General features: G+C 34.9%; 1 protein-coding gene across 1 annotated transcript in view; it reads right to left on the reverse strand.

The window, feature by feature from the left end:
- Positions 1-19,512, reverse strand: part of LAMA2 (laminin subunit alpha 2) — a 647,398-nt gene that overhangs the window by 370,035 nt on the left and 257,851 nt on the right. The window contains exons 5-7 of the mRNA XM_056126014.1: positions 7,464-7,643; positions 3,969-4,058; positions 2,114-2,231 (exon numbers count right to left, since the gene is read on the reverse strand). Coding sequence (XP_055981989.1) covers positions 2,114-2,231; positions 3,969-4,058; positions 7,464-7,643 — 388 coding nt within the window. The remainder of the gene's footprint in view (positions 1-2,113; positions 2,232-3,968; positions 4,059-7,463; positions 7,644-19,512) is intronic.

The following is a 19,512-nucleotide window of genomic DNA, read 5'->3' on the forward strand; positions in this document are numbered from 1 at the left end:
GTGTCTCAGCAAGGCTGAATAATTTCTAAACCACATTAGCTTCAGAAACAAGCTGCCATTTATCAATAGACAAAAAAAGTTAAGTACTAAAAATGAAGGAATTCATGGCATGGATATTATATGCAGAATCTTATACTAAAAGGAAAGTCAACTTTGTTGTTGGAGAATATTTTACAATAGAAGATACTCTAAATAATTTTTCACCATTTTAACAACCTAATATCTAGCTGTGCTCAGGGCTTACCCTTAGCTCTGCAGTCAAGGAACACTCCTGGAGGTGATCAGGGAACTATTTACAGTCTGGGTTGGGCACATGAAAGGTGAGCAACTTACCTTCTTGCACTATCTTTCTGGATCAACATATGTTTAGTAAATAAATATATATGATTAATCCTAATCCGAGTTGGGCTGGAGCGATAGCACAGCGGGTAGGGCATTTGCCTTGCACACAGCTGACCTGGGTTTGATTCCTCCACCCCTCTTGGAGATCCCGGCAAGCTACGGAGAGTATCTCACCTGCTTGGCAAAGCCTACCTGTGATGTGTTCGATGCGCCAAAAACAGTAACAAGTCTCATAATTTGTTGTGAGATGTTACTGGTGCCCACTTGAGCAAACTGATAAACAACGGGAAGACAGTGCTGTAACCGAGTAACTGTAACCGAGTTAGAAACACCTACCAAAACTTTTTATTGTAGCACTGTACTCCCATTGTTCATCCATTTGCTCGAGCAGGAACCAGTTATGTCTTCAATGTGAGACTTGTTGCTGTTTTTGGCATATCAAGCACACCACGGGGAGCTTGCCAGGCTCTGCCATGCAGGTGGGATACTCCCGGTAGCTTGCTGGGCTCTCTGAGAGGGATGGAGGAATTGAACCCAGGTCGGCTGCATGCAAGGCAAAAGCCCTACCTGCTGTGCCATATGTAACTAACATTTTCACTCAATTAATGGAGTTTCTGGGGCTAGTTTGGAAATATAACGCAGGACAACTTTTGAATTTAGATTTCATCTTGGCCTCAACAAATTTTCAGAAACAAAACTTTCTCTAATCTCCCTGCTACCAGGTTGAGCCATACAGCAATATGAAGCTATAAAGTCATCTGCTACACTTTCTGGTTATTTCCCATTGGAAAAAAAATCGATATAGATATGGCCTTCAAAAATGATATCAGAGTATAAATGAGTATTGTTGACACAGTTCTGGTCAGCCAGTTCTATAGCACAGTGGGTAGGGCATTTGCCTTGCACAGGGCCAACCTGGGTTTGATTCCCCCGTCCATCTCAGAGAGCCTGGCAAGCTACTGAGAGTGTCCCGCCCATGAAGCAGAGCCTGGCAAGCTCCCCGTGGCATATATGGTATTCCAAACACAGTAACAATAAGTCTCAAAATGGAGATGTTACTGGTGCCCACTCAAGCAAATCCATGAACAACGGGAGGACAGTGCAGTGTTACTATTTCTTATGTTGAATTTTTTTTTGTTCTTACTATCCAGGGATTGTTAAATAGAGTTCATGTTAATGATTGACAGTAATGCCCTTTCTAATATTAGGTTTATAAGCTTCTTATTTAAATACCTTTTTTTTCCCTGCAAACATGGTGCCTTACCATTTCTTTTCATACTGTTTTTATTACTTTCCAACAACTATCATACTATCACCATTTAGTAAGTAGAATTGATTAATCTGAGTACAATTTTTCAAGTAATAAGCTGGTGTTAACATAAGGTATAATGTGTTGCCTATGCCTCCCTCCCTCCCTCCCTCCCTCCCTCCCTCCCTCCCTTCCTTCCTTCCTTCCTTCCTTCCTTCCTTCCTTCCTTCCTTCCTTCCTTTTTTCCTTCCCTCCTCCCACCCTTCTTCCTTCCCTTCCTCCCTTTCTCTCTCCCTCCCTTCTTTTTTCTTTCAAATTAACATTATTTCACAGTGATATAAGCACAGTGCTTGGTAAATATCTACCATGTTGGGGAAAGAAATAAAACCTTGAAAACTTCAGGAAGTAAAATATTTGGGTGAAAGAACTAGCTATTGCCAAGATAAGATATTATTTCATGTTAATATTATCTTGTTCTAGGAAAGAAAAATTGTTCATGCCTTTGGCCTCTATGGAACATACCTTCACATTCAGATTTCATTAGGAAAGTTCCAGCTCGCCAAGGTTTCTGATGGAATCCTGGACAGCACTGATCACAGCTGTCTCCACACGTATTATGCTCACACTCACAGCGGGATTTCTAGATTAAAAGTGGAGGGAAGTATACTTTTAGCATTAAAAAAGCACAAATGGGAGAGGGGGCAAAATTAAGAAAAGGGAAAAGATCCATTGAATATGACACACTCCGATCAGTGGGGGTTAAAGGAAGAGCCAGTGGGTATACTGGATCTACACCAGGTTAGGGAGCCCAGACTGGTTCTAGAATCACTGTGTTCAGACTTGGAAGTGATCAGAAGTCCATCTGTGAGGGGAACTGAAACCGATATTTTTTTCTTTGCACAGTGTTTGCCTTGCACACAGCTGACCCGGGGTTGAGTCCTCCATCCCTCTTGGAGATCCCAGAGAGCTACCGAGAGTATCCTGCCCGCATGGCAGAGCCTGGTAAGCTCCCTGTGGCATATTTGATATGCCAAAAACAGTAACAAGTTACACAATGACTTTACTAGTGCCTGCTCAAGCAACTCCATGAACAAAGGGATGACAGTGCAACAGTGTTATAGTGCTATGCCTAAAACAGCATCAGAGAAAGTATTCTGAACTAGATTTATCCATTTTCAGGTGATCCTTAAAATATGATTAATAATTTGGGGTGTAAGAAGAAGGATGCCTGGGTAAATTCAGAAAATACAATCAACTGTTTCTGGGACTATATAATCTAAGTTCTAAGTGCAGTCTTTTTTTTTTTTTCCTTTTTGGGTCACACCCAGCGATGCTTAGGGGTTACTCCTGGCTTTGCACTCAGAAATTAATTACTCCTGGCAGTGCTTGGGAGACCATATGGGATGCCATGGATCTAACCCAGGTCAGCTGCATGCAAGGCAAACGCCCTACCTGCTATCACTCTGGCCCCCCTAAGTGCAGTCTTAATTCATGACATGGAATCAGTCCGCAAGGCCTCCTCAGCAATTAAAGCTGGGGAAACATTGTTTATCCATCTGCCTGATAGTTATCACATAACCATACTACAATATTTCCCCCAAAATACAACAGAATATTTGAACCTTTCATAGGAGGTAACAGTATGATGTGTTACTCAAAGCTTTGAGAGAAAGCCACTGGCACTACAGTTTTTGTGGGGAAAAGAAATCTATTCATAGGTTGCTACATTCATTGATCTACATTCATTGATCTTACTATTGATACATTTCTTCAACTTACTCTGCAGTAGATGTCAATATATTTACCAGTTTATGACAAAACAACAGATGCCCGTGCATCTCTTTTAGATTATATTCACTTAATACAATGCTATTAATGAAAAATTGGACAACAAAGCACTCCATCATTTTCTGGTCAGATATGTTGCATATTCTCTTCTACCCTATTCATTTTCTGCCCTACCTTAGCGCCCAGTTCCATGGACACTTACATTTACATCCATGTACATTTTTCATTTGCTTGCATTAATTTTTTTTTGATGAAAACTTTTGAAAGATACGGTTGAGTTGATTGATGGCAGGCATTCTCCAAAGCTAAATCATGTTTCAGGCTGTCATAGCTAGAGAGGTTTCAAAACAGATAGACGAGTTTGGAGTCTTTAAAAAAAAAAACCTAATCTGTTTTCTGATTCTGTGAAGGCTGGCTTCAAAGTCTATCATCCTAATGCCAGCTCTATTTCACCCTGGCATGGCTTTCTGTTACAACATCTAAATGGGGACCTGACACCCATTCACAGTGGCCCTGTCAGCAGAGCCTCTAAGGAAGCATTTCACAGTTTGGGATTCATTTTGCTTAAGCATCCTATAAATATACATACATTTGTTGCTGGATCAAGTGGACAAGCCCTGGCATGACCATAGCAGATGCACATCCCTCCAACCGAAATATCCTTGACTGAGTAGTAATACTGCAAAAGGCAATTCAGAGAGACTGTTAAGATGATTGCAAGGTAAAAGAAAGCTTAAAAAGGAAATACTTGATTAAAATCTTTACTTTCTGGTTTTATTCTTCGTTTGAAGCACATCTGTGTGTCGCCAAGATAACTGTGGTCTCATAAATGGGGCAGAGTATGTCCCTACACTGTAATAACATCCAAATAAAGAACACCTCTAATTTATATTTGTTAGATGCAAATACTAGAAATTCCTTTCCACAGACAGTTCAAAGTTTATTTTGGAGTGTCTGCAAGCCAGTTGTTATGAGGAAAAGCTGGCGGACAGAACAAGAATTCTTCATAAAGTTTTTTAATTTACTTTCTTAAAAGAAAGTGACTTTTATGGTCACTACCAGATCTTTGGTACTCAGGAATTAGGTACAAGCTGTTTTACTTGAAGGATTGAATAGAATCAAAAATTTTAAGAGTAAGTATACTCCTACTCCAAATAATACATATCTTAATAATAGTAAGAATTAAAATATAAGTTAAAAACTAATTTATCATAAATAATAAGCTGTATGGAAAATTTTTGTTTTTATGTCAAAATGCCCATGCAATTATCCTTTTACTTGATTTAACAGAGGATCATGTTTATAATTATTTTAACTATTTAAAAATAGACGTTACTGGGCCCGCTTGAGCAAATCAATGAACAATGGAAGGACAGTGCTACAGTGCTACCATTTAAAAATTACAATTACAGAACTGAATTTTTTAACATTTCAGCTAATGTGCCTATAACATTTTCCAATGGTGAGAATACTTCTCATTAACATTAATACAAATAACTATCTGGTAGTTTTATCTGAAACTATTTATATGAAAAATGAATTCTAAAAGATATATAAAGAATATAAATTCAAATATGAGTTTCCTAACTAGAAATTTGTTATACCATTTCCTTTATTATATTTAAAATTTTTTTTTATTGTCTGGCTGAGAGATAAAGCAATGATTAAAATGCTTTCCTTGCACATGGCTAACCAGGGTTCAATCCCTGGTATCACATATTGTCCCTGAGCCCAGCCAGGAGTGAGCACTGAATTAAGAGTCAGAAGTAAGCCTAAACACAATTGGGTGTGGAACAAAAAAATGTTTTAGTTGATGTATAAAATACCTTTTATGATTTTCATTACATTATCTTTGTAGATGAACTTAAAAAATGCAACTTGCTAGGAGTTTTAAGTAATACCAAAGTTGTTTACCTACAGATATAGATACTTACAACAGAAAGCCAATACAATAAATTTATTGGCATCTTTATAATTGGAAAATATTTTTTACATATAAACTTAATTCTTTGCTTTAGAATCATGAAAAGTATTAGATATTCTTTTTTATATTTTAAATTTATATATAGTGTCAATAATTACCAGGAAAATATTTTATGCTGGATTTTACTGTGCCATTTTAAAGACTCATGGTTAATAAAACTATAAATAAAAGATATATGCCCTTCCCCTACATCTACCTTCTACAAAATAAAAGGAAGACATTTGTTTCCATTGATTTCTTTCTCTGATATATACACTGTCAGGTAAAATTAAATTTCACTTCAAATTTATTCAGTTTTTCTCAGAGTATATTTTTTAGGGCTGGAGCGATAGCACAGTGGGTAGGGCGTTCGCCTTACAAGCGGCCAACATGGCCGACCCGAGTTCGATTCCTCCGCCCCTCTCGGAGAGCCCGGCAAGCTACCGAGAGTATTCGATATGCCAGACACAGTAACAACAAAGTCTCCAATGGAGACGTTACTGGGCCCGCTCGAGCAAATCGACGATCAACGGGAGGGCCTTTTATATTTTTTAATTCATGACAAATTTGTAATTAAAATTGTTCTTAGAAAGCGAGGAATCTAAACTTTGTGGTAAAATAAGAATTTTTTCAAAATAAAATGTATAAAATGCTGAAGAATAATACTTGGTTAAGTTAAGTTTGGAAACATAAAAAGTACTAAGACATCTTAAAAGAGTTGTAAGGGAATGCTATAACATAAAATGCTGATTAGTAATAATAGGAGTGTTTTACATAGGCGGGATGAGTAAAGGAAAGAAAAATATGTGAGTTATAGTCATAAATTGTGAAAAATTGTGAAAAGGACTATCCTTCAATATTTAGTTTATTGGGTTGGCCACTTAGCAATAATAGTTACAATACTATGACTTAGAAGACTTATTCTAGAATTAAATCTGTTTGCCCCAATATTAGTTTCTCACTAATTGCAATCCCTCTTATAATGTTCACTTCTAGCCACGCAGAAGATATTCTATTTTTATGAATTTGCATTATAAATTTATAGCTGAATTGAATTTCTTGCTAATATATTGGTTGTGAACAGCAAATAAGCGAAGTAGCATAAATCAGAATGTGCTGGGAAAAAACAATGATCTATCTTAGTAACGTGGCATACTCATCTATGTCATAATCCCACAAATTATATTTTATCACTGAAAAACAACACTATTAATTTCTTTTTTTGTCAATCTGCTAAAAGTATGCTATAAACAGTATACAAAAATCAATTTTCCCTACAGCAGTATTTTTCTAAGCTAGCTTATGACTCATTAATGAAGAATAAAAACAATTTCTTTGATAGGAGAAAATGTTCTGATTGTGGCAAAAGCAATCACTTGGGGACTTAGATCATCCCCGATTCATTAAAATGTAAGATGTATTACTATGTTTGCATGTGTGATATGTGTATAATATGTTATGATGTCAATTTATTTTGCATCTCAAGCAGTGCTCAAAAGACACCAGACTTCTGAGCAATCTTTTAAATAATCCATCAGGTGCTTCAATGCAAGAGTCCCAAAATGGACTTGCCCCATCTCTGAAGTGAAGAGAATTACCCAGGCCATCCCCAGGATATTTGGGTTCACCAGGGCTACACCCAACAATGCTATGTAGTGCTTGATGTTGAATAGAACTGGAATCAGCTGCATGCAAAGCATGTATCCCTGTCCTATTTCTCTGGCCCCCAAAATATATCTCTTAGTGTAGGTTGTAAGTAAAATATCCCAATGCCCATGGAGTTCCTATTGCACCTCATCATCTGCAGTATAATGGTACACAAGTCATATAAATGACAAAAAACTAATTTAAGCCTCAAAAAAACAGAAGTAGTTATTATAAACTCCCTTTTAAAAAAGAAAAAGTAATATTTTTTAATTATTTTTTAAAATATTAATAAATACAAAATATCTACTAATCAGCAGATTTTGGATTTAAACTAAGAATGGTCTACTGAGTTTTTAAATATTTTATAGCAATGACTGTGAAAGATTGAAGCATATTTTTAAATTATTTATCAGGAAATTAAAAAGATGAGTCTAATATTATTCACAAAACCCAATATGATCCATCATAACTTACCCTCCTTGTGACAATGGGGTCAATCTCTCTTGGGTCTTTGTGAGCCAACATCATCAAATCTGCATTCAAGGTGCGGATCCTCTGAAATCTCAGACGAATGTAGCGAGCAGAAGTAAATTCTAACAGCTCAGGAGAAGGATCATCAGCACTTGGTCTTCCATTGATCAAAGAGATGTGAATCTACACAATGTGGTAAGAATTTAAGAATTAGTTCATAAAATTAAATATAGAATACTTTAAATTTTTTTCTTAATAAAGGTAAGTTCACCTACTGCAAGTTAGTCTAGTAAATGCTGGTTCATATTTACTCAGTGAATGTAGTGAAGTAATTCAGGAATTTTAGTGAATATGTACAGGCGAAACATTTGCTTATATTTTAGTCATTCTCCATATACTGCAATGACTATTTCTCCATTCTAAGGAATGGCCTCTAGCTGGCAGTCCTAGAATTTTTATTGATTCTTATCATTTTCTTTCTGAAAATTATTGTACTCTAAAATTAATTAAGAATCTGATTTTAAAAAATAGGAAGCCATAAAATGTTGTTTAAAAAGTTACAAATATATAAGAACAGAAACCTAACAGGAACTTAAAATGATTTGGAGCTTGAAAATACCTAGTTATATATTTTGCAGAAAGCAGAAACTGGAATATTACAAGAAAAATTAGACAAATCTATAATGACTGTGAGAGACCTAAGTAGGATAATATGTTGTTGGCTGTTTCTCAAAAATTAAAAGATCAAGAAGACTAATGTTCAACTGCAACATATTATAAACCTATATTAATTGGTACTACTTGTACCAAAGGTACAAGAAGGAACTAAAGTATAATACTACAGGTATACTGTACAAGGTACACTTGTACAATGTACAAGGTACATTTTTCAAAAAAAACAGAATTATTTGCAATAAGTTAATTGATAAAAAGATATCCTATCACAAATAATGGAATTAATTCCCAAGTATGTAAGGAATGCCTATAAATCAACAAGAGACCAGTAACACAGAAAGTAAAGAAGTAAAAGGATATTATTATTCAAAGAGAGATATAATTCACTGTCAATTTTTATAATATTTGAACCTCCTCGCTGGAAAAAAACAGTTGCTTAAAATAATATTAATAAAAATTTTTATTCTTCAGGTTCCCAAACTACACAGACACTGATTATATTGGTAACATGTGCAGAAGTAACGTCAGTATCATATACTTACAGAAACAAGAATTAAATAGCATACACAGCTATGAAAGTGACTTTAGTCAAAGCTAGCAAAATATAAAATGCATGGGATTTTGATCCAAAAATCCCATTTCTGGGACATTACTCTTCAGATATTATGTGTATGTAACAGCAAAAGACTGGAAACAACCTAACATTCATTAATGTGAGAATGACTAAAACATAAGATTATGCTGTTAATTAGGCATTTCATTTAAAAAGAATGGGGAAACATACTCTTAGATTATTTTCTCACTTTCTCATACTTTGGAATTACATTATTATCCAACAATCAATTAAGCAAATCAAGAGTGCAAAAGAAATGACACTGAGAGTTGCCCTTGGACTGAACACACACAGGTGTGCCCACACCTAGCAGGCTAGAGAGATAGAAATACACAAAAGTACCAGGCAGAAATTGTTGTATTCATAAATACAACACTCAGCCCGTGTGTTCACAGGAAACTGACTTGAGGTCACCTCTGGAATATTCATCCACTTCTGAAGATGATATATCATGTGTGTTAATTACGCTTTTTGACAGAACCGGCAATGATACCTGCTTTCATTTCTAACATCCTGCATTTAGATAATCCCTGAGAGCATTTTAAAAACTGACTGCCAATAAACCACTTGGCTCACTGGAGAAATAAATGCAGCAAACTCTGAGATGAGAAACGAATTGATGTCACAAAGATGTAGGCAAAATATGATAAAAAAAAAGTAAAGACTTTATTAACTGAATGCTCCTGAATAGTTTGGAAAAAATAATTTAAATTAATTTATTTGAGGTTGATGGAATATAGGTTTCCCTAAAATGTTGCATCCATAAATACCCTCCGTCTAATGCAGCTTTTTTCAACCAAGGGCTTTATGGCCCCCTGAAAACTCCCAAGGATATTCCAAGAGGTTCACGAATGGAAACTACATTAATGAGGTCCATGATAGAAAAGCGGGCGGGGGGTCAATCAGTGGGATGGGGAGGGAGACAAAGAAAGGAAACAAGATTCAAAAGGGGTCAGAGCTGAAAAGACTCGAGAAAGACACCAGTGAAAACATTTCAAAAAGAGCAAAGCATGTCCTATGTATTCCAAAATTCTGGCATCTTGCAGGTGTACCAAAGATAAGGATTCAAATTAAGTTGTTTCATGATATCAGAAAGGTATCAACTACAGTTAAAAGAATAAATATATGAATGAAGCAATTAAAATTAGTTTCCTATGGAGGTAAATTTTGGTTTCCAAAAACTTGCCAGTACCTTGTATTCATGCTTAAAAATTCTTTTTCATCCAACTCTCGCACTTGACTGAAAGGAGAAAAATCACTACATGACCAAGATTAATGCTTCTGAAAATTATCAAGATTTACTTGGCGTTGATATTCTGACAAAGCATCCATTGTGCTGTACATGGCGTCTGGAAGCGCCTCACTTAAACAGACAGCTCAATCTACTTAAATGGTACACGTGTTGTCCTTTAGGATCATAAAACATATGATAGCTACGTAAAGGATTCAGCAAAAGAACATGTCACTTCACAGTTTTGGTATTTTCATCAAACTGCTCTGCCAAGAGATCTTGTGAATATAGTTAGTCCCAAGCTGTTTCTGGGACATAAACCAGCCAGCTGTTTGGCCATGTTGTGTGCAGTTTCCTCCATCATTCACCTCCCCTCTTCCTTTTTTTAATCCCCCTTTCTCCTTCAAAATAAGTCACAAAGTTGGACAGGATATTTCTACTGGCACGATGCTGTGTGGAGTCACATCCACTGGAGAGTTGAGCTTACTTCCTGCTCTCCTGTGAAGTGGCAACTGGAGGGTGTCTATCTTCAGAAAGATGAAAAGTGTCACTCCTCAAGCCTGACCTGGTCTTGCTGTGAAGCCATGGGAAATCTGCAGCAGTCTAGTGTGTCCTGAACTGATTCCATTACAGGCTTCTGGTGGATGTATACTCATGCTGTCAAAGGAATTCATTTTAGCTGAAACTATCAGCCTTATTTACAACCTGGGTCTGAGATTTTTAAAATTACACTTTTGTTTTCTTCTTTGAAATTGGTCTTCAGAGGGGAGAGGGAGGAGAATCACATGCAGAATATCTCAATGTATATTCAAAGGACTGATTCAGTATTGCATTCCACCCTTCCAAATAATTGTTTTTAAAGATACAAGAATATTATACAGGCCATGTTTCCTTCGCAGATGGATAAGAACCTCTGTGGTTTTTCACTTTTACAATGAGACAATTTAAAAGTGATTTATGCCTCTAGTAATTAGATTTGTAATATGGCTAGTTATCTCTTATTGTTAGGTGTTTTCTATTTCTATTACTACATCTGCTGTAGTTTGCGGGAGGAGTTTTATTTTTTATATTCTCACCATTATACAAATTTGTCTAGTGAAACAATGCATGAGCGAGTGAAGCCTGCTATCATTATCATATATCTAAAACATTAAAATGATTGATAGAAATGGATGGAGTTGCACATTATAAAATTTCATACGAGAGGACCAGAGAAATGATACAGGGAAGAGGAGGAGGAGGAGGGAGGAGGGAGGATGAGAGAGGAGGGGAGAGGAGGAGGAGGAGGAGGAGGAGAAGGAGAGGAAGAGTGAAGGAGGAGGGGAAGGAGGAGGAGGAGGAGGAGGAGGTGGAGGAGGAGGAGGAGGAGGAGGAGGAGGAGAGAGGAGGAGGAGAAACTCACTTGAAATAAAAGTTTATTGGAATATAACTTGAAAGTCAGATGATGTCAGGAGATAGAATAATGCATATGTAGCAGATGGTATTATTTTTAGACATGACCAGGTAATCTGAGCATTTGAGTCTTATGGGAACCTCCTAAATATAATAATTCCTAATAGGTTATTTCAGAGAGAGAAAGTAAAATTAAAATAACTTTTCAAATAACCTAATAGATATCACTTTGTCTTCTACGGGAATTCAAAGGTATTTGGAGAAAGGGAATAAATCATATGATACCTATGAAAAATGGGGACTATATAAAGTGTGGGGATCAAACTTCGGTTAGTTACATGAAAAAAAAGCCTTAACCCCTTACCTACTGCCCCAGTACCTCTAAGTGTTGTTAGAACAGGACAAAGTCACTGTGGAGTCAGAAGAAACCTTTGTCCTATATACTCCTACTATTCCAATGGAATTCTTTATTTTCCAATGAAATTATTCTTGGAATGGTCGCCAGTGTCCTTCATTATTAATATTACCTATATTACTAACCAAAATGACAAATTTGCAGTTGTCACATATATTTAGCGGCACCGTAAGAAAGAAAAGGGGGAGAACCACTCCTTTGACTTCCAGGACAATATGTTATCCTTATTTCCTTCCCAGTCTTTAGCTCCCCATTCTCAATCTCTCCCTTAGTACTCGTAACTTAACCAGTACATCACCTCCTGGCCTCTAATATAGGAGCACTATGGCACTTAGTCTTTGATTCTTTCTTGTAATCTGTTTATAATTAGTGATTCCACCTAAGCTCACAAGTTTAAATACCATCTTTACTGATATCTCTTAAAATCATTTCTCTGGTCCTGACCTCTGCTCTGAAGGCCAGAGTGTGTAATGCAACTATTTTGTGGTACTTTTTGAGTCCGTGCTACACAATTCCAAATGTTCCTGGTTTCACTAAATAATTCCATCTTTTCTTCTGTGAACAACCAACAATGGGGAGAGGTAAGCAAAACAATTTCTTCTTTCTGCACCCAATTTTCCTGTATATGTTGTTGATATCAAAATATATCTAGCACCAAACACTTCTCACCAACTCTTGTCAAAGCCTCTAGGTAAAAAATTTTACCATCTTTCATCTAGACACTACAAATAGATCCATTTCGGCCTTTCTTTTACCGCTCATACGTCCCTGAGGTCTATTTTCAAAACAACAGCTAGATATTTCTTTTACAATGTAACTCTGATCGTGTCATTTTTCCTTAAACCTTCCACTGCTTTTCTATTTAATTACAATGTACTCTCACATTTTATATAAAATGATGGCATCCTATATTATTTGAAAACCCTCCTTTTAACAAATGAAAACACTGCTAATAAAACAATGATATTTCAAGGTTCTTTTTCATTTTTTCCCTTATCACATCAATTCAGCCAAACTGCCTGCTTAGTTAGGACACCCCATAGGTTTCACCTCAGGGTTTTTGTTCTTGAGTTTCCCAAACCTGAAATTCCAAGCCTTGCTTTGCAGATATCAAAATGCTACTTGCTACTTAACAATGAAAAGTTCATCCTTTGCATCTTAGTTTGTCCATAATGGTTTCTCTATAATACTTTCGTTCGAACATCATGAATACGGTTTATCTACTTTTCACCTTGTTGATTGTTTCTCTCCATCCAAAAGACTACTTGGAAAGCTGTTTCTATGCCAAGGGGCCACAGGATATTTAAAACATCATTTGCAAACTACAGTACCAGCAGGAGGGCAATGGGTAGACAATAAAAAGCATATGTGTCTCCCTCATCATGTACCAGGGCCAGATTACATGATTTCTCCAAAATTCCCAACCTCTGCTAGAATTTAAGTTCCAAGACATATTCAGGTTTTATTGCTTTGCTCACTGATATAACCTGCAGTTCTTATGATAAGATCATCAAAAATTTAACAATAAAAGTTTTTTGATCAAATAGACTTATGTAATTGTTAAATATTTAGTAAATTCAAAGAGTTTTCTATTTAAAATGAAATTTCACTGCATAATTAATCAGAGTTTTCTGATATATGAATAATTCTTCAAGTCTGCTATTTCTACCAAATGAAATTAAATGCAGTAATCCTTTTATAATTTTCTACTCAAGCATTTGAGTTAAGTTGATTTAGAGAAAATTAGAAAAGTAACAGCTTTGGACCATCATTTTCTTACTGCTAAGGCGATTACATCTGTTAATATTAAACATTAGTTACATGATTCTTTATTGCATTAAAGTTTCATTTTGAGAGGCTATTTTCAGCTGACAACACAAATGTGTTTTTGGAATATATTACATTGTATTTGTGCATGGTATTTAAACATTCTATTGACTATTGTATTGACCTCCTTGATTTAATTTTGTTGACTAGAGAAAAGTCAATCTTTCTCATTGTTTAGTTTCTTCTTTGGAAAAATCATGTTCTGGCTATAATTTCATCTTTATGTATTTTTTAGTTTTATTATATAACTAGACATTATTCAAAAATACCTTCCTTTACATATCAGGCAAATTTACTATAGTGTTTAAAAATCTTTTAAAATCATTGTATATATTAATATTCTTAAAATCTGAACACACCTACATATAAGAAAAATAATGTAAAAACAAATCAGACAAAATAAGTTCAACAGTATATAATCAATAAAGCTGGTTAATAAGTAACTTGAGCACTTTAGTATAGAGATTGGGGTAGCAAGAATTTTAACAACTTAATGAGGCATCTTATTATCTCATTCTTACTTTGGACAACCTGGCAGGTTACCAAATGTTACCTGCCCACACCGCAGAGTCTGGCAAACTCCCCGTGGTGTGCCCAATATGCCAAATACCAGTAACAATGATGGGTCTCATTCTCCTAACCCTGAAAGAGCCTTCAATATGGCACTTCTTAAAATCTCAGGGCTAGGACGAAGGAGACGTTACTGGGGTCTGCTCGAGGCAATCAACGAACAATGAGACAATGTGAAACTGTGGAATAAGTTCCTAGTTCTTTATTTCCGGTTAGACGAGACACATTTTAGCTCTTATTTCAATTTTCTTTATTCCATATTTTATTTCTTTCAACCAATTGGTGCTATTTTTTTACGATTATTGTATTACTTGAAACACTACTCATTTGCATACCCAGAAAATGTTCTGAAAGGTTTGTACATATGTTGGAACAGTTTTATCTCTATTCTCATTCTCTACTTTTTGCATCTCCCATTCCTTCATTTTTTTTAATGAAAAATGTTGTTTATTTATTTGTGGCACCATGGTTTATAATAGTAATTAGTAGGATTTCATACATGAAATATTCAAGCATCACACCCTCTGCCTAGGTGTTGGCTTCCCTCCACCATTTTCCCAATGTCTTTCACCCACCTTTCCCCTCCTATAGGAAGCTTCCTACTGGAAACCAGTTCTTAGTTTCTGTTGCCTTTGGGCATTTGTTACTCCTTAACTACGTTTCCTTACAACACATATATGAGAGAAATCATTCTGTGTCTGTCCCTCTCCTTCTCACATACTTCACTCACCACAATAATCTCCAGACCCTTCACGTGGCAGCAAATTTCATGATCACATTTTTGCTGATACATCTCTGTCCTCCACTGTACATTCTTCTATTTCCTAGTCATTCTTATAGGAAGTCTACTTGAACTTCAAAAATATATATTGTGCATCTATTATAATCAAAGTCGCTGACTTATTTTCACTTATTATTTTATGCCATGGTTTAGATCAGTTCTCACTTCTTTCAAGCATTTTCTGTGTCTCAACTTTTCCTCAATGAATAGATACACTTTCAGCACTCAGATGAGTGTTAAATCCTTCCTAACATATATTTCCTGTCACATGGCTCCTTTTCCAAACACTTGGAACTCCCTGACTCACTTCTAGTATCACTAGAAGTATGCATGGTTTATTTGCATGTGCCTGCACCTCCAGGTAAATTCAATGAAAAAAGAAACATTGTCCAAAATCAAAAATCAGTATTTTTAAATGAATTAAAGTATAGGAGGCACAAAGTTTACAATAAGATTGATATATTCTTGGAGACACAAAGTTTATATTAAGATTGATATATTGTTTTTTTGTTTGTTTTACAGGCATGGAATTTGGACATGCACCAGGTAGTGCTCAGGAACTACTCCTGGCTCTGTGCTCAGTGTACCTTAGGTGATGTCAGGGATCCTTGGGGTGGCCTCAAGGAAGGAAAAGTCCTTAACTCACGACTATCTCTCCAGATTGACATCTTTCATTCTTGGATTATAATTTTTCATTAAAATATAAACCATTATAAATAAAACTAAAAATAAACTACATATCCTGATCATTTCTAATTTATAGCACTCCTAGCAAAACTGATTTTGCTATTGCACTGTATATCTAAACGCAATATTAATTATAATTTGGATATGCTTATGTTTTAGCAATAGGGCTCAAATAAAGATTCAATTTATTTAGAAACAAATAGAATCCCAGTGCCTATCATTGTAAATATTATCTATTGTATCTTCAATTATTATCTGTTGAATAATAAATTAATAATTAAAATTGTATTTTATAAAAGAATTTCTAATAAATTAACCTTCCTTAGGCATTTGTGTTGTATGGGTCCTTTATATTGTATATGTCATTTTGCCGTATATTTTACTATTTTTGTTTTTGCTTTTTAGTTGGCTTATCAAAATATTGAGGTTGTAAAAAGGTCTAAATAATATTTATTAGATTGTTTATAAACTGTTGCAACTCTTGTGAGATTTATTAGAATTACCTTATTTACAAATGAGAATATGGTATGAAAAATTCACACTAATTTTTTCATAAAAAATCCAGAGAAAAGTTAACACACCAATAGAGACATTTCTAAAAAAGATAAAACAATTGTATATATTTGTATGTACAAAGTTATGAATCCCTTGTTGGTGGACCAGTGTTCCTTCTTGATAATACTGCAAAGATTTTCTGCAAAGAGTGAGTGACTAAATTAGTCAGGTAAACTTTAATAAATATCCAGCATAGCAGTAGGGTGTTTGCCTTGCATGCTGTCAGCCTGACCGACCTAGGTTCCATTCCTTCGCCCCTCTTGGAGAGCACGGTGAGCTACCCAGAGTATCTCACGCACACAGCAAAGCCTGGCAAGCTACCTGTGATGTATTCAATATGTCAAACACAGTAACAACAAAGTCTCCAATGGAGATGTTACTGGGCCCGCTCGAGCAAATCGATGAACAACGGGAGGACAGTGCTATTACAAGTTCATAAGTCCAAACAAGGCAACTAGTATAGTTAATAACTACAGGGATTCTTAAAAGAAATATTTTAATAAAATAAGTATCAATGATTGCATATGTTTCTAACATCCTTAACTAATATATTCCAATAACAAAGAGTAATGTCAGCTTAAATGAGTTGTTTCATAAATATACCAGAACTACTGATAAATCTGCCCCTGGCCTTAGTATTGACAGTTTCAGTCTATCATAAGATGATATTTTGCTTTAACACCAACTCAATTACAATTCCCTTGAAACTTAAGACTGTTATCTTCCTTTTCTAAAATAATTACAATTCATACAATCATTACTCCTATTTAAAGTTTTGCCTTCATAAAAATGTTAAACATATTTTGACTATCAAGGCAATAGTAAATCATAAATTACATCATTGAAATAAAACCATGATGTATTTTATATTTAAAATTATTAGAGCATTCATCATCTTGTATCTTTGTTTTATCTTTTATTCAAGTAAAAGTAGTTAAACGACTATATTTCTGGGGCCAGATAGATAGTAAAGCTGGTAGGGTTCTTGCCATGCTTGCAACAGACACAAGTTCAATCTCCAATACCACAGATAGTACAAAGCCCACCAGGAGTGTCACAAAACTAAAACAACAACAATTATTAATGATAAGTTAAACAACAAAAAATCTAAGTATTCAAAAATCTAAGTATCTGCACAACTTTTCCTTAAGTCAGTTTCTCTCTCTCTCTCTATCTCTCTTTCCCCTCCCCCATCTCATTTTGTATTAGAGAAGATTATTTTTTCTCACAAGAATATTTAATTCAGCCATGCCTTCTGTGCTTTCTAACACGTATGTAACTATGCAGTACATACAAAGATAAAAGAGATAGAATGGCTAAGCTCTTTTTGCAAGATCAGATACAGAAGCAAAATCTTAGCTGCTTTAGAAGTTTTGTTTTTCTCCAAATCTCAAAATTGGTATGGTCTTTCTTTCAAAGAGCTCTGGCTGTCTCCCTGCTTCCTACAGCTCAGAGCAATCTGGCAGAGTATTTATTTTAAGCTCTCTATTCAAGATGAACTTAGGTTATTTCATCTGAAACATGCCCAGATAGGTGATGCATAATCCATCACAATTGAAAAGATGATCTTGGTATATTTTCCACTCATCATGATATATAAAACAAAGACAACTCTGTCTCTGAATTTTTCAAAAGAGAAAATAAAATGCAAATACCATACCCCCTTTTATCTCTAAAATGATCTTGGTTTACAACATCTCATTTTACATCTATTTTAAAACATATTGGTATTTTCAAATAATAATGAAAAAATACTCCAAGTCAAAAAAATTTCATTTATTATTTGTTTTTCTTTTCTTAGGTAAAGTATAAGATGTTCGCATGGATAAAAGAAGAGTTTGTCAGAATACTTTTTTACTCTCTTTCAGGAGCTCCTCATTTAAATTTTATCAAATATAGATGTCATTACTAAATCTTTGAACTATCAAGCAAAGACTTTGGAGGAATACAGACATCATCAGAAATTCACAGCTTATAAAGAAGAGGAGTAACTTTAGAAGTGGCATAAAGGAAAAGTCATCAGAAAAAGAGTTTTCTTACTCTCTTCAAACATTTCAGGCTTTTTGGTAAGCCTAAATCAGAGCAAGCCTCGGAAAATAAAATCAACTGTCATCTAGTTCAACGTCACACTTATTTCAAAAAACTTCTTTGACATACACAGGACCTTGCACATAAAATAATGGCTTAATGCATATTTACTATATAAAAACCCTATACAAGAAATATATGAGATATTACCCTATGTGAGAAATATATGAGGTTTTCCATATAGAAAAATGAGATGTGTAAGATGTGATATATATTTACAATATGAGAAACATGAGTTTATATGGTATTATTTCATTTAAGGTTTACAACTACTCTGGAGGGTAGGTATTATTTTCTTTAAAGAGAAAACAGACACTGAAATTTTAATAAATATGACTAAGACAGCTAGGATATGTTCCAATTGTAGTATGATTTTTGTTGACATAGATCCTGAGCTTAAATTATAGTATGTCACAGAACAATAATAAACACTTGGGAGTGCATAATAGCTGATTATCTAGACACTATTTGAAAATTTCTAGAAATATTTGAAGACTATCATCATTGCAGATAGAGCTTTATCCATGCACCTTTTCACATTTTTTCATTTTCTTCACTTCCATGGATTTGCCTTACAAGATATATATGTTTCAAACATCTTAGGGTAGAATTCTTACTAACCCCCAGGTTGTCATTTAGGATATACCAATAGAGCAATTTGTGCTCCGTTTTCTGGGAGAATGTAGGAGTGAAGCATATTAAATCACAAAAAAGTCACTAAGCCAAGGAATGGTGCTAGATCTGATTAACACTTTTTGGCATTGATCCATACCAGTAGAGATCTTTCTGATAAAATGGAAGAAAAGTTCTACAGAAATAAAAACCAGTTCAAGAACGCATCTAAAAAATGAGTATTTATACATCAGTCACTCAGAAAAAAAATCCCTAATGTCCTAATAAAACATAATGCATTTAATTAATTTTTGACAGGTTTAGTACTTAAGTATTTTAGTAAGTAGAAATCATTCACCCCATTACTGCAAAAATACTAATTTACACTCTATGGTAAACTGGGCCAATTAGAAAATACTAATGCCCAAATTATAGAAACTAATGGGAAAATACTAAGTTACTCGCTCTTCCTAAGTGCAGACAGTCTCTAATGAAGCCTTCAAAAAAAAGGGATATGGCAATTGAAAGTACGATGACCTATACTGCTAGGACAAGAACAATCAGTACACTTGAAAGACATGTAATAGCAGCAGAAAGGAAAACTTA

The sequence above is a fragment of the Sorex fumeus genome, unplaced genomic scaffold (assembly GCF_029834395.1).
Source record: "Sorex fumeus unplaced genomic scaffold, SorFum_2.1 ptg000061l, whole genome shotgun sequence".
Taxonomy (NCBI): domain Eukaryota; kingdom Metazoa; phylum Chordata; class Mammalia; order Eulipotyphla; family Soricidae; genus Sorex; species Sorex fumeus.